At 34.0% G+C, this 16,964-nt stretch overlaps 2 protein-coding genes and 1 long non-coding RNA gene across 3 annotated transcripts; all 3 read left to right on the forward strand.

The window, feature by feature from the left end:
• The first annotated feature begins 70 nt into the window (after positions 1 to 70).
• On the forward strand, positions 71 to 8,295 carry LOC106175350 (retinol dehydrogenase 13). Its single transcript, XM_013557290.2, has 7 exons — positions 71 to 261; positions 3,343 to 3,461; positions 4,350 to 4,508; positions 5,363 to 5,467; positions 5,821 to 6,030; positions 6,472 to 6,676; positions 7,222 to 8,295. The coding sequence occupies exons 1-7, from the start codon at positions 197 to 199 to the stop codon at positions 7,313 to 7,315; spliced, it is 957 nt and encodes a 318-aa protein (XP_013412744.1). The 5' UTR covers positions 71 to 196; the 3' UTR covers positions 7,316 to 8,295.
• On the forward strand, positions 692 to 2,561 carry LOC147763443 (uncharacterized). The gene is made up of 2 exons (XR_015332702.1): positions 692 to 1,466; positions 1,676 to 2,561. It is a non-coding gene; the product is annotated as an uncharacterized LOC147763443 (long non-coding RNA).
• Positions 8,296 to 10,861: 2,566 nt separating the features above from the next.
• On the forward strand, positions 10,862 to 16,839 carry LOC106175349 (retinol dehydrogenase 12). Its single transcript, XM_013557288.2, has 7 exons — positions 10,862 to 11,256; positions 11,555 to 11,673; positions 12,231 to 12,389; positions 13,712 to 13,816; positions 14,130 to 14,339; positions 14,581 to 14,785; positions 15,057 to 16,839. Exons 1-7 carry the CDS (start codon positions 11,147 to 11,149, stop codon positions 15,154 to 15,156), a joined length of 1,008 nt encoding a protein of 335 aa, XP_013412742.1. The 5' UTR covers positions 10,862 to 11,146; the 3' UTR covers positions 15,157 to 16,839.
• Positions 16,840 to 16,964: the final 125 nt, after the last annotated feature.

The following is a 16,964-nucleotide window of genomic DNA, read 5'->3' on the forward strand; positions in this document are numbered from 1 at the left end:
ATTGACGTTTTACGAGTATAGCTAATTCAATCACTTTCAAGTTGATTTGACGGACACTGTTGTTAACGTCACGTGACAAAGGAAAACACGATTGACCTCCCAAATCCCATAACTGACCTTCCTGCAAGTTATTGCAGTGGCAACGTCAAGTTGCACCGAATAACCCTGGTTTCCTGCAATATCTGGCAGGCAAGAAATGGTCGTGCCATTGATACCTATTTGCATTGCAGGCGGAGGGGCTGCCGCAGTGCTTTTAATAAAGTAAGTGACTTTTCATTAGTCTTACATTAGTGTTAAAGAACCAAAGGCAATGGAATACGGGGTTTATATTTCTTAAACTTAAAGTTAAACCTACCTGTAGCTGTATTACTTCTGAGCCTGTCTGTGCCAGATTCTTGATGTTCAGATATTTTAATATCTGATTAAAATCTTGGTCATATTGCACGTTGCAAGACTGTGACCTAGCATTTAATTTTACCGCGCGAATTACAAATTAGCCCCTCAGTCATCTGGAGCTTGGAAGACCTAGCTGTTTCATGAGGTTTTCGTATGTGGGTATGTCTAAAATGTCACTGGAATTAAGCAGTATGTACGATTTATTTTTTGTAAAGCTTAAAATATTGTGTATAAATACATTATCATGTCTTGATGTACTGGTATTAATATGTACATGCTGCATGGTATTCAAAATTTACTAAGTAAATATTTTTAGATGCCATCATCATTCATGCTGAAATGAATAGCTACATGGTTTTTATGAATTATTAACCCATTGTAGCCCTCGTCATCAAAACAAACGGCAGCCATACTGGAGGGAGACCGGAATCGTCTGCTGCGCATGATCATGTCTACATGTACAATTTAGCATTTAATTTCTGTGTTTTCTTTGATATTAAACCGAGTAAAATGATGAATTACTGCAGGGTATATGACAGAGAGAAGATAAATAACTTTACAAGCGTTCACAGACTGCCTGCAGTGGTAACAATCCAATTAAGGTGTAGTGACGAAAACTGTAAACGGAGGAGAGACTGAGGAGTGGCTTTGAATCAAGACTAATCGGACAAGTAAAGGATAAAACTAATTTATTTTACAGCAAAGAATGAAGACCCAGCTGTGCAGCCTTTACCATAAAAGAAAAAAGTAGAAAACCAATGACCGAGGTGTATAAGATATGAGCGCACGTACACTGCATATCAGTAGTGCCCAAAAAGTCTTGGTGGAGAGTGTGTTGTAAAAACGTGTGGAAATACCCAGGCAGGGTTTCGACTTTCATTATGAAGACTCACTTATTGCCTTGGGTGTAATTTGTTATCAGTTATGGTGCTCTTTGGATTTTATCTGCTGTCATCTACCTCTGTAATACCTGGTTAGCATTATTGTCAATTAGTGTCAAGGCTACATTACAATGTACACAGCTCAGCTGGGCCAATTAAATCAATTACCTGTGTCATGTGTATTTGGAAGTAAGTGGCTTGATTTTAGATTTAGTGTAGTGTTAAGAGTAAATCTGTTTTGTAAGTATATATTCTAGCTCAGGTACCATTTAATTGAATGAACTTAATGAAATGAATTTGAAAAATGTTGAATTCTGTGTTTTCCTACTGTATTATGATGCAAGTTACAATATGAATAAAAATAACTATTGTTACCTTTTTTGTTAATTTACATTTAGGAAATTGATCTGACATTTTCCCACCAAGCCACACTGAATGATTGGGTGCAAATAAATCTTGGTTATCAAAAAAAAAAAAAAAAAAAAAGGTGACAGGTACAAAAGGCAGCTAGATGGCACACAAGGTAGAAGCAGCGAAAAATATTCTTATATCTTTGTGACCAGCTGAGGAGACAGGATCTGAACATCAGGAGAGTGAAATTCAGTGCATGACAGGAGTTATTTAATTGGATTTGTTTATTTATTTAATTGTTCATTTGTTGTTTTAAAGTTGTTATCCTGATAGCTTGCATACAACAAGGACAGGTTTTCTATTTATTTAGAATTGTGAGCAGAAGCACAAGAAGAAATGAAAACACTTTTTCTTTCTCATATTTTTAAAGGCTAAATGGAAAAGTTTGCAAGAAATATAAAATTTTGTATGGTGCACCTCCCACAGATGGTCTGATATGCAGAAACAGATGGCTGTTGTACCTGAGGTTGTGCATTTTTAAATTGTGACCACCAGTTGTGGAATTCTCCTAAATAAAATTACAAACTGCTTAGTAACACCATCTAAGGCCTTATATGTACATACCCACACAGCACATATCAATTGTGAGTCTTCAATCAAGCATTTCTCTAGACATAGATTAAAAATATACTAAACAGGTTCCTCAAATTATGTTGGCTTGATTCCACTTATATGCTCATGTACATGTTGCATTGCATCATTAAAAGTATGGAAATATTTTTCATGTCAGTGTTATCAACCAAAAGGAAAGGGACCCTGATAATTTGTCATTGAATTGTGCAACAATGTTTTGCATTTTATGTTTACTTTTATCCATACAAAATGTGCATTTTCCTATATTTCCAATCAAATAAAGATCAATTCATGAACTGACTTGTTGTTATGTTACATTGAATGTCATAAGTTTGAAAAATACATTGCTTCTGTGAAGGTCTGGACTAATAATAAAATGCTAACAATGTTGCTACTGTGAATGGTTGAATTCATGGTAAAATATTGAACTCTCAAACAACAGTCATGTTACAAATACTTCCTAATGAACCAAAATGAGGCACAAGAATGCTGAAATAATTTCTGACAGCTTCATGATGTACAGTTAAATCATATCTGACAGCAATATTTCTTGTCACAACCCTGCATACTGTCTTCTTTGAGTCCGTAATTAAGGGTTGATCCCGATAGTCAGCTCAAATTTCTCCTTATATCTATCCTTTATGTAAAAAGTTGCTTCTATGAAAGGATGAACTTATGATTACACAGCAAACTCGCTAAAACTATAACTGTTATTACCCAATGAACAAGAAAAATGAAGTACAAGATAACTGAACTAGCTCCTGACAACATTCCACGATGTTGGGATACAGGGGTAGGTCAGGATTTCACGTCTTTGGACTGTCTTGAGTTTATATGGGTCGATCACGCTGATCAGCTGAGGTTTTCACATGTATATACTTTTTTCCTTTTGGTGTACTTGATCACGATATGAAGATTATTTCATTTTATTTGGTTCACCTATATTTAAGCTACTATTTTCCGTCGTTCTTTCCCTCCAGAATGGCCGCTGGACGAGTGTTACGGAGCAAATATGACGTCACTGTAATGGGTTAATTGCATTGGAAATGTTATAAATAGCAGGTGATATTAACCATTACAGATGTTATACAGGTGGAGGCATTTGCCGAAGCACAGCAAGGCTTGATGGGAAAACAGTGGTGATCACAGGAGCAAACACAGGGATTGGAAAGGAGACTGCCATAGACTTAGCCAAAAGAGGTATTGTATGAAAGGAAATAAAGATGGAGTTTCTGTACAGCTTATGAATAGAAATGTCTCTATCAAACCGAGGCACACAGAACAAGTAATTGGTATAATACCATTATGATACACTGTATTTGACAAAGTGGATATTATTGGTGTTTTTGGTGCTTTTTTTCCTTTAAAGCCAATTAATCTCCACTTCACATGCATTCATAATTTGAAATTTAAATGTTTGAAATGTGCCTCATAATGATAATCAGTCATAAAATTAGCTTGATTTTGAAGAAAAAAGAAAATGCACATGCCTTTAACAATGCATGTACCAAGTGCAAATACTAGTAATGATATTTCATATATTGATTGTAACTGTTTGAGTAGCTTGAAAGACTTGTTTTTGGTGTTTTTTTTTTTGAAGTTGTTAAATCTGTGAATTAATTCTGATGTTAGAAAAAAATATTTTAAAAAATTGTATTTACATGTAACATTTAAAAATAGTCTTTTCTTAGCATTTCAAATTTCAACATCCTTTCACTGTAATATTGTTTTTTAAAAAACCCAATTTTAAACAAATGAATGTTAAGTTTTTAAATTAAAATGCGTAGCCAAGTACTTATAAAAACAGATTATGCTTTTGGTTTTGAATCTCAGTCTTCATTTTGACCTGAAATTACATATAGCTCTTATCACATGTGCCACAGATCTAGATAGGAAATGACACTTGACTAGGTCTGCACTGGTGAATTTATACATCCCGGGCAGCTGTCATGACCCACGTGACAAAGAAAAAAAAACAGGTGGGAAAATCTATGATATGAGTCAAATAGTGCTATGATGTAATAAGTTATCATCATCCTGTTACAATTGGTATAGACTAGTAGTTACAATTAAGATTGAATTTTTCAGGAGCTAGGGTAATTCTTGCATGCCGGGATATGAAAAAAGGACAACAAGCTCTTGAAGAAGTAAGCAATGTTTCAGAGAGCCCTAACAGTGTGGTGCTGCATCATTTGGACCTGGCAAGCCTGAAGTCAGTAAGGAAGTGTGCTGATGAAATTTTGAAGAGTAAGAAATAGTTTAGTTGCTGTATATGTACACATATATATGGGAATTTTCAAAAAATTCAGACATTTTTAGTTGCTAAGTTTCATTAGAGAAAAATTATTGCAAAGTTGTGAAAGGTCACTTGGGTAATTTTCAGAAACTGTATTTTGTACTGAACATAAAAATTTAAATTATGGGAAAAATGTAATCCAGGAACAAGTGAGGTCTATGAAATTTATCACTTATTACCATGTTTGTATCTATTGGGGGCGGGGGAAGGGGGGGAGACATTATACCTTTATTTTCATTTCTAAACCAGCTAAACTGAATTTTTTCTCAAGTCTAAGATACCATATATATTGCAGAAAAACTACGATAATCACTCCATCTTGTCAGTGGGGAATATTGTGAATTTTACAGACTGATACCGTATGTAATGTGTTAATGTAACAATTTCTTAAAATGAGAGCATTCTAATTGAGTGGTACTAGCTACGAAATTGAAAAGCAGGCTACCCTACAGTTCTTTTCTATGCAGTAAAAGCAGTTCTTTTCTGTGCAGTACTGAGTAATTTTTATGATTTCAAAAGTATGTACATGTACCTGAAGGATTGACAATTTTGCCCATTACTGTAAACACTGTTGTGAGATTTTAGAACATTTAAATTTTAATGATTTTACTAAAATCAAGAATCTTTCTGTAATACAAAGGAGAAATTCTGAAGAGTAAGGAATTACTACTGGAGACTGCGGAGAATACATAGGTTTTAGCTCATGTGGAGCAGGCAATATTACAATCTAATAAAATTTTATTTTTTTATCCTTGTTAGTAGATATACATGAAATTTCTGATAAATTATATTAATGATTTTTTAGAAGAAGAGAAGATAGATATTTTAATCAACAATGCTGGGGTTATGATGTGTCCATACACAAAAACAGAGGACGGCTTTGAAATGCAGTTTGGTACCAACCATTTAGGTGAGTTTGATGCACTGTTGTGTTTAATTTTATACGTGCCAAATTTTCCATATAGTTCACCATATAATATAAAGAGTTTTTAGTTAGTGTGCTGCAGTGTAGTAGTGCTGTATATACCCTTTAGTCCATTCATATGAATAATTTACTTCCTGTGTTACAGATACATTATAAAATATAAATTATTTGTGCTTAGCATTAAAACTTTCCTTTAAAATTTTTATTTCATCAAGCCTGCCATTTTACTACCAATATACTCTTCCATAACAGTGTTACTGTATATGTGCTTACTTGATTTTATTTTCTAGCTAAGTCATTGTTTTCTAAGTGGCCTATTAAAGATTGCTGTTTTCCAGGACACTTTTTGTTGACCAATTTGTTGCTGGATCGAATAAAAGCAAGTGCTCCAAGTCGTATTGTTAATGTTGCATCCAGAGCACATGAAATGGGGGAAATGAACTTTGCTGATTTGATGGGAGAGAAGGGCTATAGCTCAGTTAAAGCCTATGGCCAAAGCAAACTTGCCAATATTCTATTTACACGTGAACTAGCCAGAAGATTGGAAGGTCATCACATAAAATTTTTTTACTTATTTAAATTGCACAGTTTCTTTCTTTTTCCTAGAAAAGTAATCCTTTTTTTCAATATGTCAGTATTTGAATATAAAGAGACTGTTGTCCATCGATGCATATTTTCTTCATATATTTCCTTTATGTGCTGCCAATGATGAATCAATCATCAATTGTTTGAGTTTCATTCATATTAAGTTATGTTTGTGAATATTCCACATTGAGCAAGTTTTGTCCAATTGGTTGCCACTAAACCCAACCATATGCCACCATAGTGCTTGAAATAGTGTAATTTAAAGAAATACCACAGAGCTTTGTTACACTGTATCCTGAAAAAATGATATTGGCACAGTCTGGTACAACTGATTTATATATGTTACAGGGTATTTACTCTCACTTCATATGTATCTTTAAGCTTATCTTTTTCTTGCATTTTAGGATGTGGAGTTAGTACATATGCTGTACATCCTGGTGCGGTGAAAACAGAGCTTGGCAGACACCTTTTCTTAAGCCATCCAATTTTTGAATATCTTCTCTTCCCAGTTATTTGGCTTTTGTTGAAAACCCCTAAGCAAGGGGCTCAGACATCTATTTACTGCTCTGTAGCAGAAGAGTTAGATGGCATTAGTGGAAAGTATTATTCGTAAGTCATAATCTTGAAATAATCTGAATGTATACACATTTCTCATCTGTCTGTCAACTCAAGTGTAAAATTTGCAGGAGGAATGGTATTCACTTACATGAATTCTTTTTCTAACATCTGATTTGTGTGCTTGTTGAAGGTTTAAAGATTTGTTGGGTTGAAGGTGTATTGTTCTTCAAAAGATGATAAGTTCATTCAAAATGATGCATTATATAATTATTACTTACTGCAATACTTACTGTTTGAAATTTATATTTACAGTATGCGTACATGTATATTGTATTTTATCACCAGACCAGAGCAGTATATTTGGATACAATGGATTCTCATGATTTACATAATCTTAGGCAAAAGTCTTATAAACAAAAAGTTATTTAAATGATTGACAACGAAAAAATTATTGCGTTTTCTCATTTCTTTCAGCCATTTGGATTTGACTGAATTTTTAGTTTAGTTTGCTGAAAATAAACTGATTATATATTGTGAAAAGACACCGTGAGTATTGAAACTAACTGTAAAGAATAGGGATGTTTTTATCATTTCAGGGATTGTGCTGAATTGGAGCCTTCAAGACGTGCCCAGAATGAAGATGATGCAAAGAAACTGTGGGAAATCAGTGAAAAGCTGGTGGGTTTGTAGTAGTGGACAATTATTTAGACAACAAGTGATGCAAAGATGGGGCTCAAATTATCTCTTTTTTTCACACAATCAAGGACTAATGAAATGTATTACAGCATTGTTGTTTCTTACTTTCAATTGATAAAAGGTGACTGTGGTATTTTTATTGTGGTTGTATTGGTAACATTTATCCTCCTAATCTGAAAGTATTGAAAGCATATATAATGCAAATCCTACCATTATGCAAGTAGTGATTTATGATTAATATTTTATAACATTCTTACTTTTGTTTGAAAAAAGATATTAATGTTTCAATTTCTTGTTTGAGAAAGTGTTAATGTGTTTATCTATCAGTGATGATTTTAAGAAATGATTGTGAGAATTTGTTTGAAGTATATTTATGGATCTCTTTTCGACCTAATTTTTTTATATCTTAAGTGTATTTTGGCAATACCTACATCCTTTGTGAAATACCTCTATTATTCTTGTAAAAATTGAACATTTTTCTAAAACTGTGTTTTCTATACTGGTTCTTTTGTAATGACCTCGTTAACTTTTTGATAACCTTGATTTTGAAGTATAATCCTTTTTAACAGTCAAGATGTTTCCAGTATTTTTATACTTCTGTCAGACATGTTATACTCTTTTAATATCTCTATGACAAATTACCGATGTGGCCTTTTATAAGGAACTTTATTTAAATGTTTTGGCAGCCATTGCTTGTAAGACAAATTTTTGTTAGGTTTAAATTTTTGTTGTATTGTTAAAAAATTTGTTTAGACATGTTTCCATTAAATGTGTGGCTCTGAAAATTATCACTCTCAGGATAGTTAGATTGCTATTTATTTCTTGCTTTCCAAGTTTGCTTTATGTACAGTTCAACTGCAAATTAATGCATTTTGCAAATTATCTCCTCAGTTTGTTGTTGATTAAATTATTTAATATTTACAATTTTACCTTTAACTGATAATAAATAACATCTTGTGTATCACCGTAGGAAATGCTTTTTATTTTCTTGAGATTAGATTGTTCTTATAATTAATAGAATAGGAAATATAGCACAGATGCTGAGCTTACTAATAAGGTAATGGCTCGATCATTTAAGCCAGGAACAATTATCAATTTTTCAGATACATAATTATTCAAAAGACATTTCTAAGTAGCATTTACTGTATAGAATAGAGATATTAGATAGTCTGCTTTTCAATTGTGTTGCTACCACTCAGCAGGAATATTCTAATTTTAAGATTTATACTTTTAAAAAATGCAGTATCTGTAAAATTTTCCTGGTTGAAATGATTGAGCTATTACCATTATATGCCCAATTCAATGGAATGGTTTTAGTGTGCATTGAAAGGCTTTCCAAATTGGGCCATAAGTAAGTTCAGCACCTGTGCTATATTTCATGGGTATATTTGGGATAAAGAAAGCCAAGGTATAAAGAGAAATCTGAATTATATACCGAATCTAACCTACCTTCAGCATATGCATAAGTGACACACACACACATATACACTGACTTTAAAGAGCATGAATGAATGGTAGCAACCATATTCTGCCATGTCAGCTCATGACCATATGATGGGGAAAAGATCGCTGGTCAAGGGTCACATACGAAAATTGTACATGCATTCACGAGAACATACAAACTTTGGAACATATTCTGTGTGACTGCACATTCACAGCTGGCAAAATTCACTAACTAGGGAGTTTAGATCAGTTTTAGCTTACAAGTGATATATATTAATATATCTCTCCAATGTAATTTTGACTGCTTCATTTGCTGATATAGTGAAAGTGAAGAAATGTTTTCTTTGTTTATTTTGCTTCTGCTCACATTCAGAATAAATAAAATACCTATCTATCCTATGGCATGCCATTTGCTTCAAAAATTTGAAACGAAAAATATATATCTAAAGATAATCATATGTATTTATAAATATTATTATTCATTTTGTATTTATAAGTATTATTATTCATTTGGACGGTATTTATTGCTTGTGAACTGTTGTGTGGACGGGAATTAGTGCTTGTGGACGGTAGTGGTCAGTTGTGCTCAGTTGTAGACGGTAATTGGGTACACCCGAATGATTCCGCATGCTCTGTGTATACACATTTTGCTGACGTCACCAAGAAAGTTTTTATATTTGAAAAAAAAAATATTCGAACAAAATTTATATTCAACATTTTTTTTTATTTGAAAGGTTATATATACATTTGAAAACAAGTATTTATATTCCAAAATCTTCAACTTATTAAATGCATGAAAATATTTTCAAAGTCATATTTTTTGTTTTTTGATGAATATATAAAGCCTTTGTAATGCATGAAATCTTTTTCACATAATTTTTTTTTTTTTTGCTTCAAAATGAATAATAATACTAATAAACACAAATGATTATCTTTAGATATATATTTTCTGCTTCAAATTTTTGAAGCAAATGGTATGCCATACTATCCAGTTATGTGATTCATGTATTTTTGTGCTTTTTGTGTGGGACAGAGACAAAATACCAGGGTTATCAATGAATTCAATACTGTACATGGGTACATTTTTATTTTGGATAGCAATATAATTTGATACAATAAATAAATGCAGATATTTTGCACATATTACAGGAATGATTTTCAAAATACAAATAATATAAAGCCTGCATCTTTTTGGCAAATGTACAGCATATTAGAAAACATGTGTTCATTAAATTCATTTGGAATAATATTAATGGTTTTAGTCTTGCATTATGGCATGATAAATGATTTTTGTTGATTTTATTTCATTGTCCCATCAATGGTGACAGCTGATTTTTAATTAAGAAAAAAAAATTCACACATTTTATACTGCATGGTAGCTACTTCAGTATCTGAAACGTAGGCCTACCTAAAAATGATCATCTTAGATTAATAGAGAATATTGTTGAATCAGTAAAGAATTCCCTAACGAAAAAGTCCTATAGGATCCTATAAGATCCTATAGGAAATTGGGCCAATTTCTTATAAAATCCTGTAGGATCTTAAAGGATCCTATAGGACTTTTCCGTAAGGGAAATTAATAAATAAATGATATAAATGACTCTTCCATAGTAAATCAATAAAGAAAACTTATTTAATGGAAAAATAATTCACAGGTGGGCCAACACCACATGCATGGCCTCATACCTAATTGACAAATGGAATTGCAGTTCAAAAGTTATCATTGTCAAATTTACTCATCTCCATCATAAAGATGTTATAATTATTAATCGATTTTAAGTAATTTGAATATTGACAAATAAAAATTTTTACCACGTTTCTAGGCCGACCTCGTTTTTCCTCAATAAAACTGCAGACTTTGTGCATTTAACGGTCTTATATTGCGTGAAACAAAAAGCAAATCGATCTTAATTAAAATTCTCTAAATAGATCACTTTGTTATTAGACAGTGATTAAAAGAGCCAGAGTCGGGAGAACGGCTCGCCCACGGTGGTCTGACCGCGAAGCGTTCGAATCTCTGGAATCTTGTCACAGTGGGGTTAAAAGGGAGCGTCTCGATAGTCCGAAGGTTCATTGGTCCGAAAAGTGGTAACATTTTCATCGATTTTTAATCAAGTGTTCATTGGTCCGAAGGTTCTATAGTGAATATTCGGACCAATGAACCTTCGGACTATTGAACCTTCGGACTATTGCTACGGCCCCGGTTAAAATGGGAAAAAAAACTTTTGAATAGTCTGACCTGTTTATCAGCTTACGGAGTTATACGGTTGCACGATCCTATCAATAAGCTCTATACAACCCGTATGAATACATGTACATATTGATCCGACTCGCAGTGCAGTGTGTGCCGACTGCAGGACTTTACTCCCAATCGGTGTCGCAATGGGCTCAAAATTTGGGAGTTGGAACTTTACTGACACGGAATATATAACTGAGCCGTTGATACCGCTTTGTATTGTAGGTGCAGGGGTTGTTGCAGTGGTTTTGATAAAGTAAGTGAAGTTTTATGTAGGTCTACCATGAACAACTTCTAAAATAATGCTGTGTCATGCTTATACGCTGGTTTGTAATCACCACAGAGGTGAGCAGCAAGGTGAAGCCTTGCTTTAATAACGTACATGTAGTATAATGGCGTCTCTTATTGCGATTTTTAATGTCTGCACCTGGTTCGGAACTAACAAGATGCTGAAACTAGAAATGCACTGAAATGGCAAAAAATCCTATTGCAAGCGTGCAACTAATATTCATTCATAGAAATAATAAAAGTCTAATAAAAATCTTCATCTGCAGGCGGTACACAAGTGGAGGTGTTTGCCGAAGCACGGCAAGACTTGAGGGGAAAACAGTGGTGATCACAGGAGCAAACACAGGGATTGGAAAGGAAACTGCTATAGACTTAGCCAAAAGAGGTATCATACTGCAGTGAGAGTAGTCTGTGACGTTAGTCACTGATCCAAGCCCGCAGCCAGCAAAATTTTGTTTGGACCAGTAGATTTTTCATAATGTGTGAATTTAGTGGTCCGACATGGCCAATGGCTTTTTTTCTATAGATAAGCTTTCATAAGAGCTTCTGATTTTACTATTTTTTATTTGTTTATTTATTTATTTATTTATTTATTTATTTTAAATGTAACTGTTAAGTGTTCTAAATTTTAAAAACTTTTGACACAATCAAGGTCCGGTTAATTGTTGGGACTAGTATAGGTTTTAGGAAAGTGATGGTCCGAACAGCCAGTATAAGCAGAATTAAAAGTTTATGACACACTCTGGAACACCTATTTTATCAACTCATTCTTTCGGAGACAATCTGTAAATATTAGGGAAAATGTGATAAGATTAATGGTTGTTTTTATAAGTAATCTGCTGATTTATGTTGAATTATTTAACCCCCCCCCCCCCCCCCCCTTTATCGGTAATAGAGTAACAATAACTGATCACAGTTATGTAACAATTTCTTTCCCACCAGGTGCAAGAGTAATCCTTGCTTGTAGGGATATGGAAAAGGGAAGTCAAGCTTTGAAAGAAGTTTGTGATGCATCGGGGAGCCCTCACAATGTAGCTCTGTATCATTTGGACCTGGCAAGCCTGAAATCAGTAAGGAAATGTGCTGATGAAATTTTGAAGAGTAAGTGAATTTATCAGTTAGGGCCACTCTGAGGTCCAATGCATGTTTATTACAAACATCCCTGATAGCATGTCAGTGCTCCAACATGGTACCACATCTATACCCTCTACCAGGGCGAGTGATAGATTTTTTACAGATATTCACAGATATGTCTCTAGCTAGATAGATGTTCATTTAAACTCAACTCACCCTGTTGATTAATCCCATGTGGGAGCAATAATCTCTGCGCGCACGCCAAAGGCTTTGTACTTGCTCTGCATGAGCTGACCTTCACAACGATGTGATAACTGCTTGTTACGCAACCAGTCTAACACCCCATTTCCATAGATTAGATCGACCTACTTTAGATCGACCTAACTCCCTGGGGGTTCACGCTAAGTAGCTGTCAGCCGGGCGGACACGAAAGTTAATTACCCCCTTACATCTTGTAGTAGGCAGGACGGACATTTAAGTCGGATTATCTGAAAGTAATCTAGTGAGACTCCCCGTGGGGATAGATCGATCTAAAATCTATGGGAATAGAGCCTAAGGCTTTTTTATCTGTCACAGTAGAGCAAGTGATTGAAGTCGGAATAATTAACTGTCTTGATTGCTGTCACGCAGACTTAGACTGGACCTGCTAAGTGGCAGTGCCTGAGCAGTTATGCAAACAATTACCAGCCATGTAATCAACCTTGAGATTAATCAACAGGGTGAGTTGAGTTTAAATGAACATCTATCTAGCTAGAGACATATCTGTGAATATCTGTAAAAAATCTATCACTCGCCCTGGTAGAGGGTACCACATCTACTTGAAGTGGGCTGATGTTAATATCAGTTCATATCACAATGAGCACTGTTACTGACTGCCCCTAAGTATAAGGATGGTGTAACAGGAATGGAAGTCCTAGGAATGGAAGCCTGGACTCCCATATGATTACTACAGGTAAGGGTTAGTTGGAGTATTGGGGCTAGTATATGAGACGAATGTCACCTGTACAAAGTATAAATGGGAAGTGAACTACGGTTCCTAGCAGACTTCCATTCCTGTTTCAATGGTACGTACTGGTAAATTATGTAGTTGATGCGATATTCCTGGCCAGTAGAAAGAATGTGCATTAGGTTAAAAAGTAGGACTTTTTTGGCCAGGAGAAGGTTTGATCTGAATCCTAATTTGCTATGTAGGATTTATGGAAACACTAACTTTAAGGTTTTGTAGTTAAAAAAAAAAGGTCCACTTTTTCAGAAAAAGAACCCCCCACCTCTCTCCTCTTTAAAATTGCATGCTACAACTAAGGTTTGTAACAAGAGGTATTGCTATAAATTATTTTTTAAATTTTTAGGTGAAGACAAGATCAATATTTTAATCAACAATGCAGGGGTTATGATGTGTCCATACACAAAAACAGAGGATGGTTTTGAAATGCAGTTTGGGACCAACCATTTAGGTAAGTCTGTCTTCCTCATATGGTAAATTACCAAATTTATAAACCATTGGAGTTTGTGTTTCTATTATAAACTTAATGTTAATTACTAGTTTTTATTTCAAAAATATTTTTTAGCATGTTTCTTACAATTTGTACTAGGATATTTCATCTGTATCAACTTTGTGTAGTTCTGTTTGCCTTCTCCTTCATTTCATCTGAATTCTACACCAAACTGGCAATAACATTTAAATGGATAGATGTTAGTTAACTGTTTTTTTTCACAAAAATTCACCATTTTTTTGGCATTATTATTACAGTTTTCATTTTTCTCTAGGACACTTTTTGTTCACCCATTTGCTGCTGGATCGAATTAAGACAAGTGCTCCAAGTCGTATTGTAAATGTTTCATCTGTTGCCCATTCATTTGGGAAGATGAATTTTGAAGACCTGATGTCAGAGAAAAAGTACAATTCAATTACAGCCTATGGCCAAAGCAAGCTTGCCAATATTTTATTTACACGTGAATTGGCCAGAAAATTAGAAGGTAATTCGAATGGTTTTTTTCGTAAAATTCTGTTATGACTGCTTGTTAGTAAGACATGTAAGAAGTAATATTATTCTACTTTCACACAAAAAATGATAAATTTTCCTTATTTTTGCACAATTTTGTTATTTCCCCCCATTTGAATCTCTTTTGGTGACTATTGAATAATATATTCTGGTTAAATAAAAAACTGATTGACGATGTGTTTAGTTAAAAAAAAGTTTCCTTTTTATTTTTGAAGGTACGGGGGTAACGGTTTATGCACTACATCCAGGTGCAGTGAAAACGGAGCTTGCCAGACACACAGTTTTTGACAGTCAAATATTCAAGTTTCTTTTCTTTCCTCTGATTTGGTTGCTTTGGAAAAACTCTTGGCAAGGAGCCCAAACTTCAATTTACTGTGCAGTGGCTGAAGAGTTGGAGGGCATTAGCGGAAAATATTATTCGTAAGTGTGACGTTACATGTTCATTTTTTACAATTTATTATAGTATTTTCAGACATTTTATTGCTGGGATGTTAAATATGGTCATGCATGTTGAGGAAGGATTTTTAATTTTTCAAGTTACTTTATTTTTTACTTTAGCTCAATGGGCATTGACAACATCATTTATGGTTGGACCCACATTTGCATGTTCCTTTGTATTGTTTAATTTGGAGATAACGTGGAGTGGTCAAAGAATATAAAGATGACACTTAAATTTACTTCATCATTTCAGGGATTGTGCTGAGAAAAAAACATCACGCCTTGCACAGAATGATGACGATGCCAGAAAGCTGTGGGAAATCAGTGAAAAGTTGGTCGGCATGAAGTCATAGATTTTAGTACAAACACTTTAAAGGGTTGTAAGAATGGTAGTCAAGCATCTTTCACTGAAATGATGCATCATTGTGTTTGAAGCATTCTTCCTTGTAAGTAAGAACCTATCATATTATTATTTACAAGCACAATAAGCATCGTGTTTGAAGCATTCTTCCCTGTAAATAAGAACGTATCATATTACTATTTACAAACACAAATTCAAGACAACTTTATTACAATGATTTCATTTGCACTAATAACATTATGGTCAAGTATTCAGATTATGCACATAGACTTAAAATTAAGTTGATCAAAATTTATCATCATATGATTTTACACGGTAGGGTTTTTTAGTGATATCAGTTTCAAACTTTTTGATGTTTTTTTGACAGTTTTGTCATTCTTTTGCATTTGACCTACAATCTCAAGTTTAACATGGTATCATTTTATGCACTGTACGTATTCTTTTGATTTATTTATTCTTATACTTAAGTTTTTAGCAAAAATACAGATGTTTATCTCTAAAACACTACCCTCTACCAGGGTGACAGATTGATTTTTCACAGATATTCACAGAAATGTCTCTAGATAAATAGACAGTCATTTTGGTCTGATGTCACCCTGTAATGGAATCTCAAGGCTGATTACATAGCTGGTAATTGTTTGCATAACTGCTCAGGCACTGCCAATTGGCAGGTCCAGTCTAAGTCCGCTTGACAGCATTCAAGACAGTTAATTGCTCTGACTTTAATCATGTGGCTAGTTTCAGCAGACAGCAGAGCCTTACATATCTACGCGAAGTGAAGCTCTTGCAGAGCGAGTACAAAGCCTTCTGCGCGTGGGCAGAGTTAATTGTTTCCTCATGGTCAAACGTAACAGGGTCGCCTCAGCAAAAAATGTCGACAATAATAGCTGCGGCCCTGGTAGATTACCATTGTATCCAGTTTACACTATATGATGTATTAAGTATTGGCTGAAATTGATTAGGATGGAACCAGAGAGGTACCCCAGAGCTTGCTATAATATGTTGTGTACACTAGATGAACATGGAAGGACTAACTGGGTGACTAAAGTGAAACAAATAATTTATATGTATGGTTTTGGTTATGCATGGATAGCACAAGATGTGGGTGAAATAAATACCTTTGTAAGCCAGTTTTTACTAAGGCTGAAGGACTGTGCCAGACAAAATTGGGTTGAAAGCATACAAAATAATCCAAAACTTTGTGAAAACTATGCATTGTTGAAGAGTTTGTTAGAACCTGAAAAATATTTATTTGATGTAAATATTAAGAAATAAAGAGAAGCATTTTCAAGATTCAGGGCTTCAAATCATAGACTTGCAATAGAAACTGGTAGACATGAAAATTTACAAAAAATAGATAGGTTGTGTAAATATTGCTTAGACAAAAATATTTATGAAATTGAAGATGAGAAGCATTTTTTACTAGTTTGTCCACGTTATGAGGAATTGAGAGCTCGGTACATTCCTAATTTGAATACTAACAATACATCTTCAAATTGTTATATTGCTACGATGAAAACAAGAAATCCTGATGCTCTGAACAACCTTGCTAGATTTATTTACCATGGTTTGATTGCTAGAGAAAACTGATGTGAAATGTCGAATTGTAATGTTGTGATGTATTTGCTATGGGCTGGTGGCCTATATCAATTGAATAAAGTTGATGTCTTTTTTAGTTTTTATACTCATTTCTTTTACTTAATTTATCAAGTATCTCTGTGCATTACAACTTCAGTCATATTTAATTACCTTGAATACAGACTAGGCAGAACTTGATCAACATACTAATATTAGTAAGCC

Source organism: Lingula anatina, chromosome 2 (assembly GCF_051362555.1).
Source record: "Lingula anatina isolate TDL-2025a chromosome 2, LinAna3.0, whole genome shotgun sequence".
Classification (NCBI taxonomy): domain Eukaryota; kingdom Metazoa; phylum Brachiopoda; class Lingulata; order Lingulida; family Lingulidae; genus Lingula; species Lingula anatina.

Coding starts and splice junctions, on each gene's coding strand:
- LOC106175349 (XM_013557288.2), top strand. CDS start 11,147: ATGGGCTCAAAATTTGGGAGTTGGAACTTTACTGACACGGAATATATA. Junction 11,257..11,554: donor GTTGCAGTGGTTTTGATAAA/GTAAGTGAAGTT, acceptor CTTCATCTGCAG/GCGGTACACAAGTGGAGGTG. Junction 14,340..14,580: donor ATTGGCCAGAAAATTAGAAG/GTAATTCGAATG, acceptor TTATTTTTGAAG/GTACGGGGGTAACGGTTTAT.
- LOC106175350 (XM_013557290.2), top strand. CDS start 197: ATGGTCGTGCCATTGATACCTATTTGCATTGCAGGCGGAGGGGCTGCC. Junction 3,462..4,349: donor CATAGACTTAGCCAAAAGAG/GTATTGTATGAA, acceptor TGAATTTTTCAG/GAGCTAGGGTAATTCTTGCA. Junction 5,468..5,820: donor GTTTGGTACCAACCATTTAG/GTGAGTTTGATG, acceptor GCTGTTTTCCAG/GACACTTTTTGTTGACCAAT.